The sequence below is a fragment of the Sorex araneus genome, chromosome 5, assembly GCF_027595985.1.
Source record: "Sorex araneus isolate mSorAra2 chromosome 5, mSorAra2.pri, whole genome shotgun sequence".
Taxonomy (NCBI): Eukaryota; Metazoa; Chordata; class Mammalia; order Eulipotyphla; family Soricidae; genus Sorex; species Sorex araneus.
The window spans coordinates 197,157,910-197,182,854 of record NC_073306.1 but is presented as its reverse complement, the minus strand read 5'-3'; the positions used below and the strand labels follow the sequence as shown (position 1 = coordinate 197,182,854).

The following is a 24,945-nucleotide window of genomic DNA, read 5'->3' as shown; positions in this document are numbered from 1 at the left end:
TGTCAGCAAGTCCTTTCAGTCCTATTCTTTTTTTTTTTTTTTGCTTTTTGGGTCACACCCGGCGATGCACAGGGGTTGCTGCTCCTGGCTCTGCACTCAGGAATTACCCCTGGCGGTGCTCAGGGGACCATATGGGATGCTGGGAATAGAACCCGGGTTGGCCGCGTGCAAGGCAAACGCCCTACCCGCTGTGCTATTGCTCCAGCCCCTCAGTCCTATTCTTTTTCTTTTGTTGGACTTCAACAAATGACTTTTAGGCAATACAGTCACTGCACATTGAGTCACTGCCATTTCATTTCTTTATAAACTGAAAACAATACTACTGGGTTGTTTTTTGGTTTTGTTTTATTGCTGTTTAAGAACCTAAAACTGATTTGCTTATAACAGAATGCAATACTTTCTTTTCTTTCTTTTTTTTTTTTAGGGAACAGCTTGATTCTTTATTGAAGAATTATAATATTTTTTATGAAAATCAGAAAAATCTTCACATTTTATATGGACAGGTAAGCCCATGAAATAAATGCAATAGAGTTTGATTTATAAGGGAGAAAAATTCATAAAAGTACACCAAATTTGGGATGAGTTGTAAGGAATTTGGAGAAAAGAAAAGAGTTAAAAATAATCGTAGCGGGCCAGGGCAGTAATACAGCAGTGCCTTGTACAACCCAGGTCTATCCCGGCATCCCAGACGGTTCCCAAGCTCAGCAGCTGAGGTCAGAGCCGGGAGACATCCCTGCACACTGCTGGGTGTGGTCCCCCAAAACAAATATTTTAATGACTCATTTGCTTTGTGCTTTCTTAAAAGTCCACACACAAATGTCCTTTTTAGTAGCAGATTCACTTGAAACTTATCCCAATATTTTCTTATAAAGCACTGGGATGCATATAGAAGACGAGATACTGATGTCCTTTGTAATGGAGCAATTTAAAGATATCTCGAGTCTCTACAGAGGAAAATTGTTTACCTTTGACTTGTCTGTAACATAGTTTGATTTTTTTTTTAAATGAATGAGTTTGATTTCAATGAATGTTTACTATATCATGATAACACATTTTTAAATGTTAAGGAAATAACTTAGAAAAGTCCTGGGATTAAATTTTGGTTTTGTTTTTAGGTGTATATATTTTAATTCTTTAATTTTTTATTTTAATAAGAAGAGTCACCAGGCACCAGTTGGAGGTCCCCCAACCCCAAATAATGCTGTGATGAACATGAGGATACATGTCTATATGCATGTGTGTGTGTGTGTGTGTGTGTGTGTGTGTGTGTGTGTGAGTGTGAGTGATTGCCAGGGATCAAACCCAGGGCTTTATACATATGAACAGGCACTATAACACCCAGCTTCATGAGTGGCCAATTTCTTTCATTCTTTCCTATTTATGCGACAGCGGGCGGCAGCTGGGGGCCAGGTGAGGGGGCCGCTGGAGCAGGGTGGGGGGCTGTGTCCTGGCTGCCTGGCTGTTGTCCTCTGACAGACGGAGCTGACTCCGGGCAAGTGAGGCAAAACCGCTTCTTACCTCAGTTTCCCCACCTGCAAAAGCCAGGGCGGCCTAGCTTATTCCAGAGCACCGGCCCCTGTGAACTTGGGCCCTTGCCTTGATCTCCAGCATGGATGCCTGAGTGTTTCCCCTGGGCATCCCTGAACACAGAGCCAGGAGTGCCCCCGAGCACTGCCGAGTGGGACCCCAAGCAAGCCCCCCAAATATACTACATATATACAGAGATATAGCACAGTGGGTAGAGTGTTTATCTTGCATGCAGCCAACCTGGGTTCGATTCCTCAGTCCCTCTCCGAGAGTCTGGCAAGCTACTGAGAGTATCCCAGCCTCAGGGCAGAGCCTGGCAAGCTACCCCTGGTGTATTTCATATGCCAAAAACAGTTAACAACAAGTCTCAAAAGGACACGTTACTGGTGCCCTGTGTAAAAACACAAAAAAGAAAAATGGGGTGAGAGCCATGCGGGGCACCACACCACACCGGGCACAGGGCACAGGGCAGCGGGGCTGTCTCTCCCGCCGCCTGTGTTTGGTAGTCTCCAGCTGCTTCCCCTACCCCAGGGAGGTTGATGGCGATGATGAGGCAGGCAAAGGAAGGAACGGAGCCAGGCTGGTTGGTGTCCGTGCAGTTTATTCCATTCCCATCTGCATTCTCCTCTGATTCTCCTCCTGCTTCTTCCTCCCCCATCCTACTTCATACTCCTCCTCTGGATCTTGGTCTATCTTCTCCAGATCTGGCTCTGGGATTGGCCCCGGGACAGGCCCCCACCCCACTCTCAAAGCCTAGTTAAATCCCCCAGCATGAGGGGTTGGGGCTTACACATAGGTGTGGTCACAATCAATGGGGTAAAGTTCTTTCCCTCAGGGGATGCTGCTTCTAGGACAGATACTCTTTCAGCAGGACACCCGCCCAAGAGCGGAATCCCATGGGTGTGTTTCTTCTCTCCTTGTCCAACTAACATATAAGCATTCATAATATTAATCATTTTGTATGGACATAGTAAGAGATGCATTAAGCTTATAGATTTGCTCTCCTGGGGTCATCTTGATCCCAGACTACAGTGCTCAGGCCAGATTAGTCTTTCCTATCCCTAGCAGGGTCCTAGTCTCATTGTTGCTTTTGGATCATGACATGACATGTCCATGACCAAGCTCTTAACATATAGTTAAGCATTAGGCACCTTGGCCAGGCCCATCTCGATGCCAGGGTAGCACATAACTCACCATTTGCCCTGGTTTCGTCCCGTCTCCGTTGGGACCCTGCTTTCGGGGGTGCTAGGAAGTAAGGGCAGCTGAGGCTTAAGTTGAGAAAGCAGATGCCCGGGAGTGAATAATATTCGAAGCCAATTAAATCCCACGTCACCAAAGCATATTAACAACTGTCTTTCTTTGTCCATACAAAAAGGACATTATTTTAAAGTAAACTATTCAAAAGACATAACGAGAGGAGAAAGGCAATATTAACTTACAATACAAGTTCACTATCCTAGCAAGGTTTGACCTTACAAATTAACAGTCTGATTAGGGGAAGAGCTGATTAACTAGTTGGGGAAGGGAGCATAGAAGCGATTACATATAGACAAAGGAGTGGGAGTGACTCGGGAGCACCTTGATGGGCGTGACAAATATGCCTAAGCTCCTAGTGGCAAGGGGAGCAGGACATACCAATGTAGTCTAGAATTGTTTAGAGATTATTACCAGATAAACCCAAACTCTGTGGCAAGGGAGAAAGGACAAACCAATGATATCCTACAGTGCCTGCTTGATCAAATCGATGAACAATGGGAAGACAGTGCTACAGTGCTTTCCTATTTATTTATTTTTTTATATAACTCTTTGAAGTAGTGTTTTTTAATTTTCAGGCAAATACCCAGAAGTGGGATAACTAAATAATTGGGAATTCCAATTTAAATTCTTATAAGGGGCCCAGGAGAACCCAAGCAGGACCCAGGAGACCTGGAGCTCTTCCTTGAGACTCTGGGCCAACAGGGAACAAGGGTTTCCATTCCCTCCACATCTTCTCCAACTGTTATTTCTTGGTTTTGGACAAACATCCTCCTTGCAGGTCCAAGATGACATCTCATTGTGTGGTTTTTATTTGCATTTCCCTTTTATGTGTAGTTATGCAGTATTTCTAGCACCATTTATTAAAGAGGCTTTGCTTGCTCTGTTGGTTGCTCTTGACTCCTTTGTTGTAAATCAGTTGACCATATTCATGTGGACTTTTTTTCCGGGTTTTTAGTTCTGATTTCTTTATTTGCTCAATTTTCTATTAGGAAAATAACACTGGGTTTCATAACAGAAAAAGACCTTCACATATGGCAGAAAAATTGATTAGAAAATAAGTTCTGTTTGGAAAATGCTTTGCTATTAATATTTGTAGTCATAGATTAAGTGTTTAATATGTTTAATAATTTTGCTTTGTATGAAATTTTCCTTTGTCATAATGTTTATAAAAGTCATCAAATACTATTGACATTTGCAAAATTATTATTTACATTTCATACTGTGTTTTCACAAGTCATTTCATTCCTCCTACATAATAATTTTATGAGCTAATATTTTTCCTATTTAAAAATGAGAAAAGTCAGGGAATCCTTCAATAGGTGTTCTTCTAATTTTGAAGTTCATCTTTAATTCTACTTTAATGTTAAAAGTTAAACAGAATTAGACAATTGAACTTTCACTTAATTGAAAGATCGATGTTAAGAGAGCATATTAGTTTCCTATGCCTCACTGCAATGTAGTGAGTTATTTTGCTGATTACAACTATTTTCAAGAAACAAAAAACATGCTTCAAAAGTAGAATTATTTTGTGAATAAATTGAAAAATTAAATGATCTAAACTGAAATTTAATATTTTTATATATTGTTATGTCTTGCAGACTAATTTCCATCTTTAATTTCAGTTAACACATTTACCTTCATTAATTAATATAAAACCAATGCAGTTTTGAAACCCAGCACTGCATGGTGTTTTGAGCACCAACCGGGAACAGCCCAGGAGTGTAGGACTGAGTGTCGAGCCCAGCACAGCAGTGCTGTGACATTGGCCCCTTCCAAAATTATGAAACAATGATCAAGACTATTGATTTCTTCCCTAGACAGAAGATGATAACCTCATTGTTGAAGGAATGCTGGACATTTCTTGGGGAGTGAAACGGCCTATTCAGCTGAAAATACAAGATGAGAAGCAAATCCCTATGATGAAGTCACCCGATGTCTTTTCCAAAGGGTAAGCATATCTTTCATGATTTTTATTCTTTAAACAATGACCATCATCTTTCTCACTCTCTTTTTTAAATTTTTTTTTTTTTTGCTTTTTGGGTCACACCCTGCGATGCACAGGGGTTACTCCTGGCTTTGCACTCAGGAATTACTTCTGGCGGTGCTCAGGGGACCATATAGGATGCTGGGAATTGAACCCAGGTTGGCTGCGTGCAAGGCAAATGCCCTACCTGCTATACTATGCTCCAACACATCCCCCCTCTTTTTATATGCACTCTCAAAGATGGGAGCTCTGCTAAGTGAATATACATGATCCCTTTTAATCCCCCATTAAGCCTCAGAAGAAGGGCTCTGAGAATTTAGGGACTTTGTGCAAGATCTCCAACTCACATTGGCAGAATTGAACTGAGGTTCACTTTTTGGATCCCAAAGTCTATTTCATTCTTGACCTCTCTGCTTTACGGTTTCTCTACTCCTCTGTGTACTCTGACACAGGAAGACAACATTTCTGTTAGAAGAGAAAATCTAAATGCAAGAATTTATTAATTTTGTCTTGATCACCAGAAAGGAGGGATAAAATTGCAATTTCTTCACTCTTCAGATATGGGCAAATAAAGAAACCAGAATTGCAAACTTGGAATGGTGCTTTTGAGAGACTTACCCAATTATCATGATCCTGTGCAGTAGGGCACAGCAATAGATAATTTAAACTTAATAAGTGCACACAACTGTTCTCTCTGAGATTGAGGTCATTTTGTTTCATTATTCTTCACAATTTTGAGAAAACAATAAAATTCTAAACAGAAATAATACATAAAACTTTTGTTTTGGTTTTTGTTTTCACCTTCACTTTTTTTCTACTCAAATCCTTGTTAGTTCTTTGTGCATATGATGCAGTTCCTTACTTCATTTGTGTTCTCTTCAAAACCTACCTGCTTCTTGACTTTTATTTTGTTGACTCTCTTTCTAGTTCTTCAAAGTTGGGTTAAGTAACGTGCTCTCCAGAAAATCTAAACATAAGCTACTAACAAATTTTCTTTATATCTAACAGAATACTTACCAAGTCACATTAATGTGTTAAATCATTTTTGCTCTAAAGTGACAACACTCTTTCCATCATCTACTACTTTTGACCATCTCCAAAAAGGGACTCCCATACAGTTGCCTACATCACGGATGACTTACCTCCATCCAAGTTAAAGAATACTGATGACTTAAGTGGGACCCAGGACATATGGAAGAGGAAATCATAGACCTAGGCAGCCTAATAAAGCCCTGTGTCTCTCATCTTCAGTGCTAGTTGACTAACGAAATATGATTCAAAGTGCTGAGAGTATCATTTAAAAGAATAAATTACACAAGTCCTTTTTTTTTTAATTATACAATCAATGAGTTTAGCAAACTTTCCTATCCTTCATACTATTTATGAACTCATTACAGAGTTTTTTGAATAGGCAGTTGCTTTTGATGCATCTTAATTATTTGGTTAACAAAAGCTTGATAAATATGGAACAGTATGAGAAGTCAAGAGATGCATAAAGGTCTTATATAATTACATAAATCCATAATTATTTGAATGGCTATTCAAATCCTCATTTGAATTTTAAGAGACCAGGTGGACAAGGTAATATTGATGCCTTTCCATATGCTGAAACAGATTATAAATTAACATCATCATGATACACATTCTATAGAATCCAGTTTGTTATTTATCACAATATTATAAACAAAACAGTAATTTTCTCCTTTAAATTAATAAAAAATCTCCTAGTGAACTTTGCTTGCCTTTTAACATAGTAACAAGAGCTATTGAGAAAGCATTTAAAGGGCCACTTACAGTTTACCAGATATTTCTGATATTAAGAATTGTCAAAAGCAGTTCCTGTACCCCCTCCCTACCTGCTACTTCCTTCTGACAAGGTGAGATTCAATTTCTCAATTATTAAATAATTCTTTGTGGGAAACAGCTGAAATTTTCAGCAGAAAGATGGAACATCATCATGTTTGCTTCTTCTTTTGGTTCCTAGTAAGGTTCATAGCCACCTAAGGTAGAATTGTTTGTCTCAGTACAATAGCAGGCAATTATTCTGGTTGCCAACTATCTTGTTTGTTTGATGTTTGATGTTTGTTTATGAGCCACACCAGGTGATGTCATGGGTTACTTCTTGCTCTGCACTCAGGAATCACTCCTGATAGTGCTCAGGAGACAATATGAGATGCCAGGGATGGATCCAGCTAAGTCATATGCAAGGCAAAGTGCCCTATCCATTGTCACTGCAGTCCATTTGGTTGCCATCTTTAAGGTTATATAAATGCTGAGCCTGATATAAAATTGAATAGCAAATGGACTATCCCCTCTCCTTGCAAAACGCTTCAGGCTGCCTTTCCTACAGTGGGTTTCCATGGGCAGACCTTACGCTTACGTTTTCTTGGGATTATAGACTTCATGTCTGGTGGCCACATAAAGTAAAGGATGTGGTAGCTGTGTGCTCAGCTGCAGAAGAAATGCGATCTTGTGTTTTTGTTTCTCCTTTGAGAGAATCATCAGCCTATCCTGTAAGATTTTTTTTAAAATGATTATCATTGAAGTGAGTCATAGTGAGTCAACTTAATGGGCTTGACAGAATCTTAACGGAGTCAAACTGAGCTTTGCCCGCTTGTGAGCCTTTAGGTCACCAATTTTATGGGCAATACTTTGATCTCTCATATATGATCTCTATTTTGTTTTGGGAACATTTTTTTAAATGTATTGAGGTTCTGTTTGCTTGCCCCAGACTGGTTTTTCTTTCTGTTTGTAATGTCTTTCGAAAGTCAACTTTGGCATGTTTTAGCCAGTGGCAGAAGAGCAGGGATGGAAAGGTGTATTAGAATTAACATCAATAGTGGTTTTCCATCTAACAACATAGGTAGATAATCAAATTTCTACTTCCTTTGTAGTTTGCCTTAGAAAATATAGAAAGCCTTCCCTCTGTGTAAACCAATTTGTGTAAATCCTAATGGTACATGTCCTAAAACTTGGTGAGAGAAACACAAACAATTCCATGCTTGAACACATTAAACTAATTGACATTTCTGCAGTTCAGGTCAGTTTTTTTTAGAAAATTATTGGTAGCCAAGGTATGCCTTGTTGTGTGTATATTTGTATAATGTAACACTTCAAATTTCATGATCTAGAACTAAAAATTGGTGTTTTCTGATAAGATCCTAGGAAGGTTTCAGACACTGCATACACTGAGTAATGTTTGTCTCCCTGTACTTGCATAATACAATTAAAGCGTCAGATAATGAAGGCAGATGTCGAGTCTAGTAGGCTTACTAATAAATTATATTACCTGCCTGGCATCTTTGAGCATACTTTTCTGTATGAAGAAAGCATTAGATGGCTCTTTTTTCTTTGTATTCTATCTTTTCCATTGCTAATTCTCTTCCTACGATAAATATAACTGTCTCCATTGGTTACTCTCCTATAGTTTGGGGAAAAAGATGTTTATCTGCTGAGAATAATTAAATTAGGGATCTGAAGAAATTGTACAGGGGCTAAAGTGCTTGCTTTGCACACAGCTAACCCGGGTTTGATCCTGGCACCACATACGGTCCCCTGAATGATTCCTGAACAGGAGTAAGACCTAAGCACTGCTGGGTATGACCCACATGCCTCAAAACAAAAGAATAATTAAATTCTGAGCCACAACCTGAATTATTCTGTTGTGTTAGATTTATATTTACTTTGATAGTTATGCTCTATAAAGCAGAGATCACTAAAAATTTAATGAATGCATATGTTAGGATGATCTTATCCACTTAAAAAAAAACTACTGCAAGCTTAAAATGATATAAAGTTGTGGAAAAAATGTAAGAGAATTTAGTGATCAAGGAAGCAAAGTATCTTGTCTATTCATATTAATTTTCACTACTCTTAATATTTTTGTTGCTATCACTAGTGACATCTGAGTCGAGTTGAAACCAAAAATCCCCTATGGACAAAATATTTTAGTCATAAGAAAAACAGATTATATAAATACACATAAGAGAATTGAACTGATTTTAGCAGTAATATCACCTATTAGTCTAGGGAGATCGGGAATATACTGGATTCCTAATGGTTCCTGGGACACTATAATTTATATACAAATTATGGTGACTGCTGTCTCAGAAACTATACTTTAATTGAAACAGTTTGCCAACAAGAAACTCAGTATATGTTGCTAGACTGAGCATTTTTGTACTCAAGGCACTGTGAGATATCTATGCAAAAATGGAATATGTTGGTTGCTGCTAATACCATTTTGCACATTTTGTAGAACCTATATCACCTTGTGCTTCCATTTCTGACTTAAATTTTTGTGTCAAGATGCTCAAAATAAATACAGGAAGTATTTAAAATAAATACTGAAAGCTAATGTAAAAACCATTTTAATTATTATCATTTAAGATGTTCTAGCTACCTATTGAAGTGGGAACTATTGATTCTAATACTGAAATATGGAAAAACATCATTTGGGTGCTCATCACAAATAGAATTGCTGTGATAAGATTTATTACTTTTCAGAAGAATGACACGCTGGGGAGAATTTGATGACCTTTATCATATTGGTGAGCTGGACAGGAACCAGATTCCAGAGTCTGAAGCAATGAGTTCTGAGGAAGGTTGGTATGAAACAGTAATTAATGGAAAGACTCTTTTTCTAAAACTACTGTAAAGCGTAAGTCCTACATTTTTCTCTGAAATATAATATTATATACTGATAATAAATACTAATTTTATATGTTGAAAAATTCTCTTCAAAACATATAAACTTAGCACTACAGGGATTATATGATGTTTAAGAACTTTGCTTCAAAAATATGATTAATTAAAACTATATTAAGTTACTTAGATTTATTAGAGAGAGCTAATAATTTGAATAAAACATTCATGCATAAAATCAACAGTTTCCTGAAGGATTAGAATCATTTTACTCAGTGCTTTCTTATGTTAGACCAAGAATCTCAAACTCAACTGTGCATTTTATTTCTTGTTCATTTTAAGCAAAGCAAGACTTTTTAGGCAGAGTGAACGACTTTTTACTTAGCTAAATTTTTTCTATAATTATAGGGGATTCTTTATCATAATTCAAGTTCCCGAATATTGTATAAGGGTCAAAGAGCAAATTTTGCAAATAGTCTTTATTCCCCTACTGAGAACCCAGCACATAAAATGTATTCAAAATTATTAGTGTAAACTATACTAAATGAGCCAAACCCTTTAATGAAACAGTATTAACAATAATAAGTAAAATAAACCCAACTTTCAAATTTCATATAACTTCATACAACTACACTTCCAGGTACATATGAATGCACATATAAATATTAATCTAGTAAATGTTTCTGTAGATGTTAATACTGTACTATGGATAGTTTTCAGTACTACATACACAAAGATTGGTAAAACATGCTCTATTATTAAGTGGGTTAATTCAGGCGATAGAGTCATACATATAAATAAATTTTTTATCACTAACTGCACTAGTATGCAATATATAATTATAAAAATATTGACGATAACAATAAAATATAACTCTTTTATGTTTTATTATTCTTAGAAGTGTAACTAATGTCAAAAATAACAATATAGTCCAAAATTTTATTTGTGATTTCTCTCCTGAAAAATAGTCTGAAGTCACAAAAGACAGGATTCAAAATAAAACACTTGTGATTTTCAGAAGTTAAGGGTAAGAAGTAGAGATAGTCATAAAGTTGAGCAAACACACAATAAAGCTCTGAAAATAGGATAGAAAACTTGAGTTAAGGGGCTGGAGCAATAGCACAACGGGTAAGGTGTTTGCCTTGCATGCGGCCGATCCAGGTTCAATTCCCAGCATCCCATATGGTCCCCTGAGCACCGCCAGGGGTGATTCCTGAGTGCAGAGCCAGGAGTAACTCCTGTGCATCACCAGGTATGACACACAAAGCAAAAAAGAAAAAAGAAAAAAAAGAAAACTTGAGTTGAAAGCAAGTATTAAAGCTGGATTTGATCTTCAGCTAATGCTGGTCTCAGAAATGAATGGAGGTATTTTTGGGGCCACCACAAAGTAGGAGAATTCAGTGGGAGCTGGTAGGAGAATGTGGAGGGTGATGTGTCTGGAATGACAAAATGGGAGGAAAAGAGAGGCTCCACCGCAATCATTAGCTTCCCAATGCAGTCTATTTCAACATATCAAGACTCACTGAGCTAGATATTTAAAGTTCCTCTGAATGGGTTTGGAGAACCAGGGGAGCGGGGAGAGGGCAGGGCATGGCAGGGGAGAGAAGCAGATTCTCTGGTGAAGGGTATGTGCTGCTGGAATGTTTTATGCACAAAACCCTTCTTCTATCAGTATTGCAGATCATCAGGTTTAAAGCAAAATTGAAAGCATCAATAAGAGTAAGTAAAATAAAGAGACTAATATGAGAACTTAGGTGTTAGATTGTCAAATCCTTCTCTCAAAGTACCAGAGCACTGAGAAGGAATCATTCCAAGTTCTGAGAGAAAATCTCACCATATTTGAAAGATGTCAGTATTCCACACTGGGAACTGCAAATATCTGCTAGGTGATAGTTTTTCAAAACAATTTTAGGGGCTGGAAAGACAGTACAGTGGGGAAGGGTTTTGCCTTGCACGTGGTTTTCTGGGTTCAATCCCCAGCACCACATATGCTACCTGGAGTCTGTCAGAAGTGATCCCTGAGCTCAGAGCCTGGAGTAAGCCCTGAGCCCCGCTGAGTGTGGTCCCCAAACAAACAAAAAACAGTGAGAAGAAACTTTTATATGTGGATATAGCAAGTATCAGTATCCTGGTTCTACTTCAATTAACTAGATTGTATTTGATAATTTTGAGTAATCATAATAACCTTCACATTCCCATTCTGAATCTTTGAAGAATAACAGATTTTTGTCGATAGATATCAGGCAGGGGCTGTGACTCAGTGGTAGAGGAACTGTGTGGCCTATGTGAGGCCTTGGGTTCCATCCCCAGTACAGCAAAATAAATAAATATAGTCAATAGATATTTCCTTAACAGTGATTGTCATAAAGAGGACAAAGTTGCTGTGATCATTATTTAAATGTGATGAAGTTGCATCACATTTCTTCAAAGATAGAAATCTATGTAAACATTGCATGAGTTCGTATTGAATTTGACCAACTAAAAGCTTCCGTAGCATGTGACATCAAGAACTGAGCAGCTAAATGATCCAGGTTTATAATCTTTGTTCTTTCCAGATTATTTACCTTATCACAGCAACACTCTGAAGCCTCATGCAATGGAAGAGCCAGAATCCCCCTTGCTCTATCGGACCATGAGTGAAGCAGCGCTAGTGAGGAAAAGGATGAAGCCTCCAATGACGGACAGAAAAGACAGACAGAACCACAGAGCTTCCATTAATGGACACTTTTACAACCACAGAGTCAGTATGAGTTTCCGTGATCATTTCAAACATTGTCTCTTGTGCTAAGGATACTGTTCACTTAAAATGCAGTTAAAACTAGTAACTGTAGTAGGACGAGTCTCTGTATTGAGTGCTCTTTGGGGGTGATTTTAGATCAATTTTTGATTCATGTCTCCTTAATTACTAAAATAATCCATGAAGTAGCTACCTTTACCCCCTGTATTTTATATATAAATTAATTGAGGTTCTCAGAGGCTAGGCAACAATGTTTATAAGTAGCAAGTCTGAATTCAAACTCACATTTGGCTGACTCCATAATCCAACTCTAAACTATCACTGAGTGAATTTTTTCTGGCAGGAACTGAGCCAAGCACAGGAAAGATAAAGATATGGAACTCAGGGCTGAGGCAAAGAAGCCAAAGCATCAACAAATGTCTTTAGAATATTATATTACCATTGGCTCAAAGTACCTTTAACATCAATATTTAAATAAAAAACTGCGGACCTATTAATTCCAATGAATTAATTTTCTCATTTTATCATATTCTCTTTTAGTTCTTGATACTATAAATATATTTTTATAGAACTATGATTGTATGGTAGATATAATTTGTATAAAATTACATATTAATTATAAGCAATTTATAATTTATAGTAGTAGATGTTACAAGTTCTTTCTCACAATATCTCTAAGTTATTTTACTTTGCTACAATACCATTTTTAGAGCTGAAAAATCATTTATTCTAGAACTCAATGGTTTTTTTTATAAGGTACATGAGCAGTCCTTCACCCATTCACTTCATAAACACTTAAAAGACCAACTCTCCCCAAATACCATCCTAAGACCTTTAACCCAAAGTATAAAATAGAAGTTCTTATAATATGCCTTTCAACAGTGGTTGGAACAAACATCTCTTCTGCATTACTTGTTAAAATTCAACATTTTTCTAGTATAAAAATTTTCTCCTGAACATAAAGTAACACTGACAGTGCTACACAGATTTGCCACTGCCAATTGTTCTGGTTTCTTCTCAGAATTGCCAACATATGTCATTGTCTTGTGGGGAGTTTTGTGTCACAGAAGACATTGTTCCAAAGGAGGAGCTTCCCGATGGTATCGTAGTGCTAAGAAGGAAATTGGCACAAAGTCAGTCGTGAAGCACAGCAGTTAAATGGTTAAGTGCTTGAAGGTTGCAGCTTGACAATCTGATTAAAATTCTTACTGAGCAGAGTTTAAAAATGTTTATATTGAGGGAAAGGTGACTTGTTATTTTTGTTATTTTTGTCATTCTGGATCAAATATAAGTCTCTTACAGGCAAAGCTGTATCTCCAACACCCTAGTCAATCTTTCAGTCTTAGCTCATTCATCCTTCCTGCTGTGTAAGGTTGTTGGTGGGATAAAATCAAGTAAGCCCTTAGCAACATTCCTAGCAAAAAGGAAGAACTCAACTTACTGTAGTTTTATTGTAGATTGAAAGAGATTAAGCTGTGACTATAGATATTTCAAACAGATATAACTCACTACAATTTAATAACTAGTAGAAAGCAAAACAAAGAAAAGCCCAAAACCTCAAGTGGGAACGTAATGATGGGCATGTGTAAATGTATGTGCATCCACCCAGAAGGTACATTTTTATTTCATTAAAACCCATACAGCTATATTGTTAGCTGTGGATAACACTAATATTAAAGAGATTATAATCATTGTAGATAAAATATGAATATAACTTGACCTATAGTATGTTTAAAAGTATGCAATAGTACATAATTTTATATAATTTGAGTCATATTATGTGCTTTGGTCAACAAAGTTGACATAAAACATATGATTTGAGAGCTGGGTAGGAAGGAAGGGAGAAAGGGAGAAGAGTCAAGGCATGTCCTGGACATAAAGTAACACTACCAGTCCTACAAAGATATGCTGCTGCCAATATCCAATTGTCCTGGTTTCCTGAACCCAGTGCAATCCTTGGCATCACATGGTCCCTTAAACATTTTCACGTATAACTGTGAAGCCCCCTAGAACCATTCAGAATCAGCATACCATCCTCTGGCCTAGCACTGAGCCCTCTAGCTCGGTTGGCTGAGAATTGTTGGGAGTGACCTCTGAATCCCTGAGATCCTCTTGGAATTTTCCCTCAGGAATATGCTTTTTAAAGAAAGCTAAAATAGTACGATCCTAAATGAATTGTATGTTGACTCTTTAGAACAGGTCTTGGCTGCCATCAATACCCCTCTTCTATGGTACATTGGACACTCCATCCTTTGACTTTATCCAACTCTGGAAATCTTAGTTCTGCTATTCAGATTCTAGGATTAGTTTTATAGTACTTTGTCTGTTTACTTTTGTTATTTCTAATATGCTCCATATGAGTGTGAGCATTAGACATTAGTCTTCTCTTTATGACTTATCTTACTTAGCACCTTCCAACTCTGTTTATGTTGAAAATGAAAAACTAATATTTTCTTATAGAAGTCTCCTGTTGTGTCCAGGAGATACGTTGCAGCAAGGAGAGAATTTGCCAAGTGTCCAGCACCTCATGTTGTCCCCTGAGCCTCACCAGAAGTGACCCTTGAAATCAGAGCAGGAGTAAGCCCTGCTTACTTCCAGGTGTGACCAAAAAGCAAAAACAAAACAAAAAGTTTTCCACTGTGTACATATACCACATCTCCTTGTTTTCGTATCTTGTTTTCCTTTGGTGTTATCTGGTCCCTTATTTTAGGGCATGTGATTTTTTTGTTTGCTTGTTTGATTGGTTTGGGGCCACACATAGCAGTTAGGGATCATTTCTTTCAACCATATGTGGTTCTGGGGATCAAACCTGGGTCAGCTGCATGCATGGCAAGTGCTCTATCTACTGTACTATCTTTGGGCACCCTATGAGAGATTTTTCTTAAGTGTTTTTACTTTTTACTTGTTTTAAGTTACAATAGTCTACTTTTAAATATTAAACCACGCTGAAGAATGTATGTGTGATTTGTAAATTATCTTGTGATAATACAGTGAAAGTGTTTGGAACATTCTCAAATCACTTTAAATATTTTAACTGAAATAACATTGATAGAAACTTCAGATACACAGCCTTACAATTTTGACATCTATATTATGATCCCTATCAAAAAGTCTAGTTTTCTAAAAGCACTATAAACTACTTTTAGCCTAAGTTTTCTCTCTCACTGCCTTTCTGGTACCCCACATTTTGTTTCTTAAATCTAAGAGTTTTTCTTTTGATTTTGTTTTTGTATTTTTAGGCCACATCTAACAATACTGTAGGGACTTTGTGGTGCCAGAAACTAAGCTATTTCTCTGCCTCTTTGTTTTGATTTTAATTTTCCAGTGTGCAGTTTTTAACTTTTATGTCTCTATATATTACATAATGATCAACTCTGAAAGTCTAGTTTCTTCCAGTCTCATAAAATTACCCCTCTTCTACCTCCCATCATCCCCTTGCCCGTTTGGTAACTACAGTTATGCTGTCAGGATCAGAATCTGAGGGTATTTGTTTCTTTTGACTCACTTCATTTAGTATAATTCCCTCACGGTCCATCTGCATTGTTGCAAATGGCAAGAGTTTGTCTTTTCTTACTGCAGAGCAGTATTCCAAAATTGTGGATATGGATTACATCTCCTTTACCTGATAGTCATCAATTTTGGGACACTTGGGTTGTTTCCATATTTAGACTATTGTGACTCGTACCACAGTGAATAAATAAAGAGTACATTATTTTTTGAATTAGTGTTTATTTTTATAAATACCCAGAAAACTTTAAAAGATTCACCATATTTCTAATCTTATGTTCCTTTCTTTCTTTTTTAAAAATAAATCTCAGTATTGCTTTATCTAACAGTTGCACCAATTTATATTTCCAGCCAAGAGTAAACATCAATTCCATTTTCTCTGCTTTTTGTCAATGCTTGCTACTGGTCTTTTTGATAAGTCATTCTAACTAATGTGAGGTATTTTTATTTGTGGTTTATTTTATTGGGTTTTGATGTACATTTACCAAATAATAAATGCTGAGAAATATCTTCTCATTAGTCTCTTGCATCTGTTTCTCTGGTGAAATGTCTATTCAGTGATATTTTGCCTACCTTAATTATCTAGAAAAAATAAATGCTACTTTAAAAGCATATTTACTGATAATTACAACAAAAAGAAACAAGAAAAAAATTTTGACTGGCAATCTTACTGATTCTTATTAGTCTCATGTAATTTTAATAATTATATGATAATGCTTTTTTTCCTAGACATCAATATTCACACCAGCCTTTGGATCAGAGACTAAAGTCAGAATAAATAGTAGTATGAGTACTGAGGAAGTAATAAAGCAACTTCTCAAAAAATTTAAGGTAATTTTTATCACTAAGCATTATATCTTGTGTATAATTTAACTGTAGACACTTAAGTAAGTGCAGATTTCTGAAAAAAAGTATAAATATAAATATTAATTTTGAAAAAATTTCCTATTTGTAATATTTTTCCATAATTATGCCCTGAAAATTACATAATTTCTGGGAGCAGAGCAAATTTTATATCTAAGAATAAAATTTGGAAATGAGGAACGTACGATATTGGGTCAGGTTGTCTTAGAATTTTTAAATATACTCATTTTTTTTCCATTGACAGATTGAAAATAGTGCCCAAGATTTTGCACTGTATATTATTTTTTCAACGGGAGGTAAGAGTGTTTAATCATAATTTTTATGTTATTCTGGTTTTAATCCCGCACCCAAGGAAAGAATAGTTTGTCTCAATTTGTAGAAGGAAGGGAGGAAAGGGTTGAGGAGCACTGTAAAGGAGCATGTGTTAGACGAACCAAGAACAAGGCATCCTGGAAAAGTACATTATCGAAAAGTTTGGTGACCAGACATTCTGTTTCTGAATGGAGATCAGAATGCGAAAATCCAGTGAAGATAACCGATAATTATTCGGAACATAAGTTGCTAATTGGCACCATACTTTTTCATTGTTGTAATTTTGTTTTGGAGTTACACCCAACAATCCTTAGGGGTTACTCCTGGCTCAGTACTCAGGTTATTCTTGGCAGGCTCAGGCATCATTACGCAGTGCTGGGGACTGACTCAGGTCAACTGCGCGCGAGGAAAGTGCCCTACCCACTGCGTCATCCCTCCACCCCCCTTGTTGCCTTAGCTCTTATTGGAGTTATCATAACATACTATTTCTCACTACTCCTAGTGTAATATCTATTTTATTTTGAGAGTATTACCTCTTACTACACTAAGAACTTGATGGGAAGAGATAAAAGGTTAGAAATAGGGCTTGAGGGGCTGGAGCGATAGCACAGCGGGTAGGGCGTTTGCCTTGCATGCGACCAACCCAGGTTTGAATCCCAGCATCCCATATGGTCCCCCAAGCACCGCCAGGAGTAATTCCTGAGTGCAGAGCCAGGAGTAACCCCTGTGCATTGCTGGGTGTGACCAAAACAAAAAAAAAAAAAAAGAAAGAAATAGGACTTCGGGAAGGTGTAAGTGAACCACAAAGGTCTGGCCCACCACCAATCCAGAGAGCCAATTAGTCAAGAAATAAGAAAATCAGCCTATGAAAGAGCTTGATTCCCACAGAGAGTAGTTGAAATTCGGCAAACTCACATCCTAGAGAACCATCTTGTCTCTAAGATCACAAAAAGCAGTTTACACAGGAAAAAAAAAAAAGGAAGGACATTTTAGTAGGGGTGATTGCAATCATTGAGTGCCAGGAAGATTAATAAATTCCCTTGTGTGCTAATGGTTAAAGGCATGAGTTTAGCCTGTACATTGTCTTCCTTGTAGAGGCTTTTGAGGGAAGGACCAGATAAGGGAACATTCTTTTTTTTGAAAAATATTCTTATTTATTTATTATTTATTTATTTATTTATTTATTTATTTATTTATTTATTTATTTATATTGTCACAAGCTTCCATATGGCTCAGAAGTAATTCTTCTGGGAATATACCCTGGGCACAAAAACACATAGCAGAAACACCATCTGCACTTCTATGTTCACTGCGGCACTATTCGCAGTACAACCTGGAAATAACCAAGTGACCGGGAAGGGAAACATTTTTTATGTTCTCAACAACCCTGCCCAGAAGAGTTTGCTGGCATTTAATTTTTAAATTCTTTTGGGCCAGTTTCACAGGGAGTGATAAATTAGAATAAAACCTAGACCAACTTAAATAAAATTTTTGAATATGCCCATACTGAAAGTTTTTAAATGTTCATTTGTAGAAAAATCACATACCAGCAAAACCAAGTTGTATCAGTTGTCACACAGACAGCCAAACACCGTCAGTGAAGTAAGTGGTTTTTGTTAAGAAAATTTGTTTTGAAAGGAACCAACTTGGGAGAATGGCAGAGTCTTAATTCAATGAATTATTTCCCCGAGTACAGGATGAGAAATTCAAAAGGATGTGGAGACTGTGAGGATGCGGGTTCCATGTATCCCTAGTAAAATTTCCTTCAGGTTATCTTACTCAGTTGTTTTAATTCCTGTTCATTTGGAATAGACTAGATTACTGATGCTATCCGTTCCAGAAACCTACAGAGGGACCTTGAAAGAAATTAAGAAAAATAACAAACTGCCTGAAACACTGAGTTATATGATGACTATATGTCAAAAATATTATGTTCAATAAAATTAGTGTAAAAAGTTGGTTTTTTCTGGCTTCAGGCAAGGGGCAGCAAAATGCCAAGTCCTAGTGGGCTAGTCTCCAAGTTCCCCTAATAGATTATTTGACTAAGAATTTGAATAAAATAAATGAATACATTTGATGCAAGAGCAACAATAAGAAATAAAAGCTGGATTCCAAGCATATTTAAAATTAAGATACTTGGGGGGCTGGAGTGATTTCACAGTGGGTAGGGAGTTTGCCTTGCATGCAGCTGACCCGGGTTCGATTCCCACATCCCATATGGTCCCCTGAGCACCACCAGGGGTAGTTCTTGAGTGCAGAGCCAGGAATAACCCCTATGCATTGCTGGGTGTGACCCAAAGAGAATAAAAAACCAAAAAAACATTAATATACTTGTAAAGTGAAAGTTGAAAGGGCCAGGAGAAAAGCACTTCCCTTACATGTGGCTGCCCCCATTCAATGCCCATTCCATACCGTATATGGATCCCTGAGCACTGCATGTGTCATTCTCCAGCACAAAGCCATGAGTAGTCCCTGAGCACCACTAGGTGTGGCTCAAAAAACAAGATAAAAGCTTAAATAAAAGATATGTATATATAACATATAAGATATGCAATACACACCTGTAGCACTGTAGCACTGTTGTCCTGTTGCTCATCGATTTGCTCGCACGGGCACCAGTAACGTCTCCATTATGAGACTTGTTGTTACTGCTTTTGGCATTCAAATACACCGCAGGTAGCTTGCCAGGCTCTGCCTGTATCTACAAAAAATAGATATAATAAATATATATGAAATATTAATACCCCAATATTAAAGAGCTCTTGCATCTCTTTTTACCAAAAGGTAAATCTTCCAAAAGGTAAAAAACAAATAAAAATAGAAAGATGAGAAAAATTTTAAAATAAAAAATTTAGATAGTAAAGATTTTTAGGAAAGCTTAAATTTAAGGACAAGAAGCAGTCAGGGAAGCAGATGGAAGAATAAGCCATAATGCAGTATTATCTCACAATTTTATTGGCAAAATATTTAGAAATAATTCTACCTATGCCTATTATAGATAAGAGTTAAAGGATATTTTCCTTCAATAATACATAAATACGTGATTGTCTTTACATTTTTTGGTAATTCATTGTAACAATATTCATAATAATTTAAAAGAATACAGTTACTTTAACCCAAGCAATCCTGCTGGTAAGATTCTATTTCACAAAAAATAAACTAAAATGTTCAAATCTTTCTGCAAGACTATTCATAATAAGCTAAAAGCAAAGTCACCAACCTAGAGGAATGACTAAATAACAGTTATTACAATGTCACTAAATGTAATGAGTCAGATTTATACCAAATGGAGGAAATTCTATAATAATAAAGATATTAAGTGAAAAATGCAAGCTGATTAAAATGCATCTAATATAATTCATTTTTTAAAGAACTGTAAATTCCTTTTTAAATGTGTTGTGTAGAATTATACAACCAGGGAGACAGGTACAGAATGATAAATACCAAGCCATTAATATGAATTAGCTGGTTTGTAATATAGAAAAGTGAACAGTAATAGAGGAATGTAGAAGCCTAATAAAAATAAATAAATAAATTATGATTTTTAATATGGTGAATTTACAATTAAAAATGGATATATTAGTTCCTTTATACACCAAGTTTGTGGTGATAGGATGCTGCTTAGAAGATAATGCTGATTTTCTCAGCATAAGGGATCCCACTCGTTATCATTTTTGCCTTGTATTTTTTCTTCATTGTTTTCATTGTAATATAAAAAAACATTTATTGAAGGCTAATTAAAATACATAATTGTGCATGCTTAAAGTATAGAATGTGATGATTTGCTACATTTATATATAGTGCAATCAAGATAATTTACATATCCATCTCCTCACATAATTAACTTTTTCTTGCAGTGAGGATGCTTAATACCTATTATTAACAACTTTAAAATATATTAGCAGTTTTTAAATGTACAATACCATATCTTTAGTTGTAGCCAATGTGCTATTCAAAGTTTATTCCTCTTTAGCTTTTTAGAATTTATTCCTCTCACAATTAAAAATGTGTATTCTATAGTCTATATCACCCCACTTCCTTCCCCCATAACATGTGTAATTTTTATAATCAAAAAATGTACATTTTTACAGTAAAAAATGTACTTTAAAAATTATCCATGAGGGGCCGGAGCTATAGCACAGCGGGTAGGGCGTTTGCCTTGCACGCGGCCAACCCGGGTTCGATCTCCGGCATCCCATATGGTCCCCCAAGCACCGCCAGGAGTAATTCCTGAGTGCAAAGCCAGGAGTAACCCCTGAGCATCGCTGGGTGTGACCCAAAAAGCAAAAAAAAAAAAAAAATCCATGAAAATCATGTCATGTTTTATCTTTTGTACCAAAATATTTTATGCATGAAGTTCAGAAATGAAGATAATCATAACTAGAACCCTTTAGGAACCAGTGGCAAAGGAAGTTAAAGGAACAGTTTAATAGAGCACCAGTTCTGGGCAATAATATGGAAAATAAAGACAGGTAGATTTTAGCATCTGTAACTGCTAAATCTGTATAAATGTATTTCGAATTATTGTGTGCTTCAGAATTACCTGGAAAATGAATTTAAATGCCAGCCCTTTCCAGATTGGGGAACAGTGTGAGACTTTGTATTTCTAATGATTATCCCATATTACCAGGGAACAGAGCCATCATGCAAGAAAACTTACTCTGTAATATCAAAAATGACTTGAACAGAAAATGCAAAACCAGTTAAGTTTAAAAAGCAGAAGTCAAAAGAAGATTATGTGGGTTAGTGACGGGCTGTAAATTAACAGGAGTGCTTCAGAAATGGTAGAGGAATTCAATCTGTGAACTCTGTATCTATGGAAACAGGGTAGATTAAGTCGCTTTAATAGAGTAGAAGCTGGACTTTTGTTTTCTAGTCACCTTTTAAACTTTTTTCCTGCCCAGGGACTAAGAACACTCTGACTTCTGGAACATCCAGGGCCCAGGGGAATTCTTTCATGAGTAAACAATGTAGAAAGGAATCAACTGGTCTACCCTTTCCCCTTGAGTCTATTTCAACATAGGACCCAGATTGTTTTTAATGATATGAAAGCCAGACCATGACAGGCTTCTCAAATCCCCTAAAGCCTTGCTTCTCAAAGTAAGGCCAGTCTTCACAATGGCTTCATTCTCTGTCATTTACTAGCCTTGCTCTCATATTCACCAGGCCAGTCACCTTGGCCCCTTGTAGATTTCGATTGAGTTAGCTTTGTACTAGCCCCAGGTATATTACTTGTTTATTTTGCTTGGAACTTATATTATCCAGATCATTTCAGATTCCTTCTCTCATGTCCGTGTGGTCTTCATTCAAATGTTATTTATTCAGTAAAGTCTCCTGTAACTGTATAATTAATAGTTGCAAACTTTTCCCATGAGCACATATTTATATACAGACATATGTGTCTATATATAATATCACTATATACGTTACATACATTATCACTATATTTTTCTTCTAAATACTTACCACTGATATTTATTGGTTGTTATCTCTCTCCCACATCAAAATGTGAAAAGGCAGTTATTTTACTCTGTTTTGCTCTATAATGCATCCAATATTGTACAATAATGCCTAGAACATAGTAGGAACTCAAAAATATTTTAGGCAGGAAGAAGAGGATTCAATTCCTTCTTCATTCTGATAAAAACTGAAATCACACAAGAGAATCACGTTTGATAGAAAGCTTGAAGTGCTTTTGTGGTAGGAGTATTTATATTATAAAAATATAAATAATTAAAATTCTGGGAATATACCAAATTGGAAGACTTTTTAAAAAATCTAATTATATGACTAAGTGAATAAATACTACAGATAAATGAACTAGTAAAAATAGTGGTCTTTAAAAAACATTTTGGATTTATATTTTTAGGATGAATCTCAGGATTTTTAAAAAAGACATGGAAAGTATCATGTTAAGTGAAATGAGTGAGAAAGAGAGGGACATACATAGAAAGATTGCACTCATCTCTGGAATATAAAGTAACAGAATGGGAGACTAACACCCAAGAATAGTAGAGAATAGTAGAGATAAGTACCAGGAGGTTTGCTCCATGGCTTGGAAGCCGGCCTCACATGCTGGGGGGAAATGCAGCTCAGATAGAGAAGGGAACAGCAAGTAAAGGGTGTTTGAAGGACCTGCTCGGGACCTGCAGAAAGTAGACTATACACCAAACACGATGGCCACTCAATACCTCTATTGCAAACCACAACACCCAAAAGGAGAGAGAGAACAAAAGGGAATGCCGTGCCACAGAGGTGGTGGGGTGGGGGCATTGGGGTAGGGGTGGTGAGAGGGATACTGGGATCATTGGTGGTGGAGAGTGGGCACTGATGGAGGGATGGGTACTCGATCCTTGTATGACTGAAATGCAAGCACAAAAGTTTGTAAGTCTGTAACTGTACCTCACAGTGATTCACTAATAAAATTTTTTTAAAAAATAAAGAAGAAAGAACTTAGGATAATTACAAATTTTAAATGAAACCAACTTAAAAGAGAAAATTCTTTGGAGCCAGAGAGATAGTACAGTGAGTAGGGCACTTACCTTACATGCAGCTGACCTGGGTTTTATCCCAGGCATCCCAGTTGGTTCTCTGAGCACACCAGGAATTACCAGGAGTAATTCCTGAGTGCAGGGCCAGGACAAACCTCTGAGTATCACCAGGTGTGTTCCATCACTCTCTAACCCCCTGCCCCACCAAAAAAGAAAAATTAGGAAAAAAATAGAATTCTGTTAACTTAAGTAGTAAAAAATGCATAGGCTGGAGACTTGTTTGAATATCTTATTCAAGGGGAAAGTGAAATTCAGCAAGACATAAAGTCAAGCCTTATAGCAAACAAAAGAATTGCCTATTTACTTCGTTTAAACAATTTAATTCTGATTTACTTTTTAAAGTTAATGCTTCTGGGTTTTGTTTTCATTTTGATTTTTTAGGTATCCTTCCAGATTGCACTAAAGAAAGAAAATAAATGTATAAATTATTTTTCTTCCTGTTTCTAAGATGAACTTCTAACAATAATTTATTCTTGTTTTCACTTGCAGAGCAGAAACGACTAAAGAAGACAGACATACCGCTGCTGCACAGGCTTATACAGGGACCTTCCAAAATGAATGCTCGCATTTTCCTCATGGATAAAGACACAGAAGAAATTAGCAGTGATGTATGGATACCATCACCCTGAATATGTCTTTGCTCCTTCCTGACTCGTTAACTCTCACACAAATGTTCTTTCTTTTTTCTCTTTCCCTTTTCAGGTTGCTCAGTATATTAACTTTCATTTTTCTCTACTGGAATCCATCCTTCAAAGATTAGATGAAGAAGAGACAAGAGAGATTGAAAGAACAAAAACAAAGTAAGTAGAAAGAACTTACTCTGGATTCCTCATCTTTTAATGCACAAGTGTGCCCCATTTTTAATACCCTATTTCTTTTCTTATTTTCAGATTCACAAAAGAGAAGGCTTACATACTGAATTATATTAGAAGTAAACGGATAGTAAAAACAGAGACAACAGTTTAGTTGTATGGGCCACTATTGTTGAAGCCCATTAGGATTAGAGAGTTGTTACTATTGATGAGAGCAATAAATTCTTTATTTGCATTTATACAAATATATTTGTAAAGTTGAATCTATAAAAAATGCAAAAGGCAAAAACGTGTTTCTCTCTGACGTGATAAAGTTAAGGTTCACAGTTGGACTGAAATGAGCAGGAATTTAGTTCAGTAACTGAAAAAAAAACTTGGATACTGTGTATTCCAAATAGAATTTTTAGTAAAATGAATTTAAATGTTATCTTCAGATATCATGAAGTTTAAATTTCTTTTAACTTGAACTGTCAAGAGAACTGAAATAATATCAGCCATCTCTCAGAAATTTTTCAGAAAAAAGCTGCCAAGTCTTGAAATAAAAAGTACATCTCATCTCACCAAGAATTTGATGATGACAAGTTTTTCACAGCTCCTTGAAAACTCTGGCATTTTTATAAATCTAGGGCTATCTTTGCATGGAGAGTAGGGTATTGGCTATCTATAATGTCAGAGCTATCTGCTCTTTGGGATGAAATAAATTATATTCTTAAAAAAATCAAAACTGGAATTTTTTTCAGTTTGAATCCC

At 36.5% G+C, this 24,945-nt stretch overlaps 1 protein-coding gene across 1 annotated transcript in view; it reads left to right on the top strand.

The window, feature by feature from the left end:
* RASSF6 (Ras association domain family member 6) overlaps positions 1-24,349 on the top strand; it is a 63,394-nt gene extending 39,045 nt beyond the window's left edge. Inside the window, exons 3-11 of the mRNA XM_055140015.1 lie at positions 425-503; positions 4,602-4,732; positions 9,278-9,372; positions 11,968-12,152; positions 16,386-16,487; positions 16,765-16,816; positions 23,873-23,991; positions 24,086-24,183; positions 24,274-24,349. Coding sequence (XP_054995990.1) covers positions 425-503; positions 4,602-4,732; positions 9,278-9,372; positions 11,968-12,152; positions 16,386-16,487; positions 16,765-16,816; positions 23,873-23,991; positions 24,086-24,183; positions 24,274-24,349 — 937 coding nt within the window. The remainder of the gene's footprint in view (positions 1-424; positions 504-4,601; positions 4,733-9,277; positions 9,373-11,967; positions 12,153-16,385; positions 16,488-16,764; positions 16,817-23,872; positions 23,992-24,085; positions 24,184-24,273) is intronic.
* The last annotated feature ends 596 nt before the right edge of the window (positions 24,350-24,945 follow it).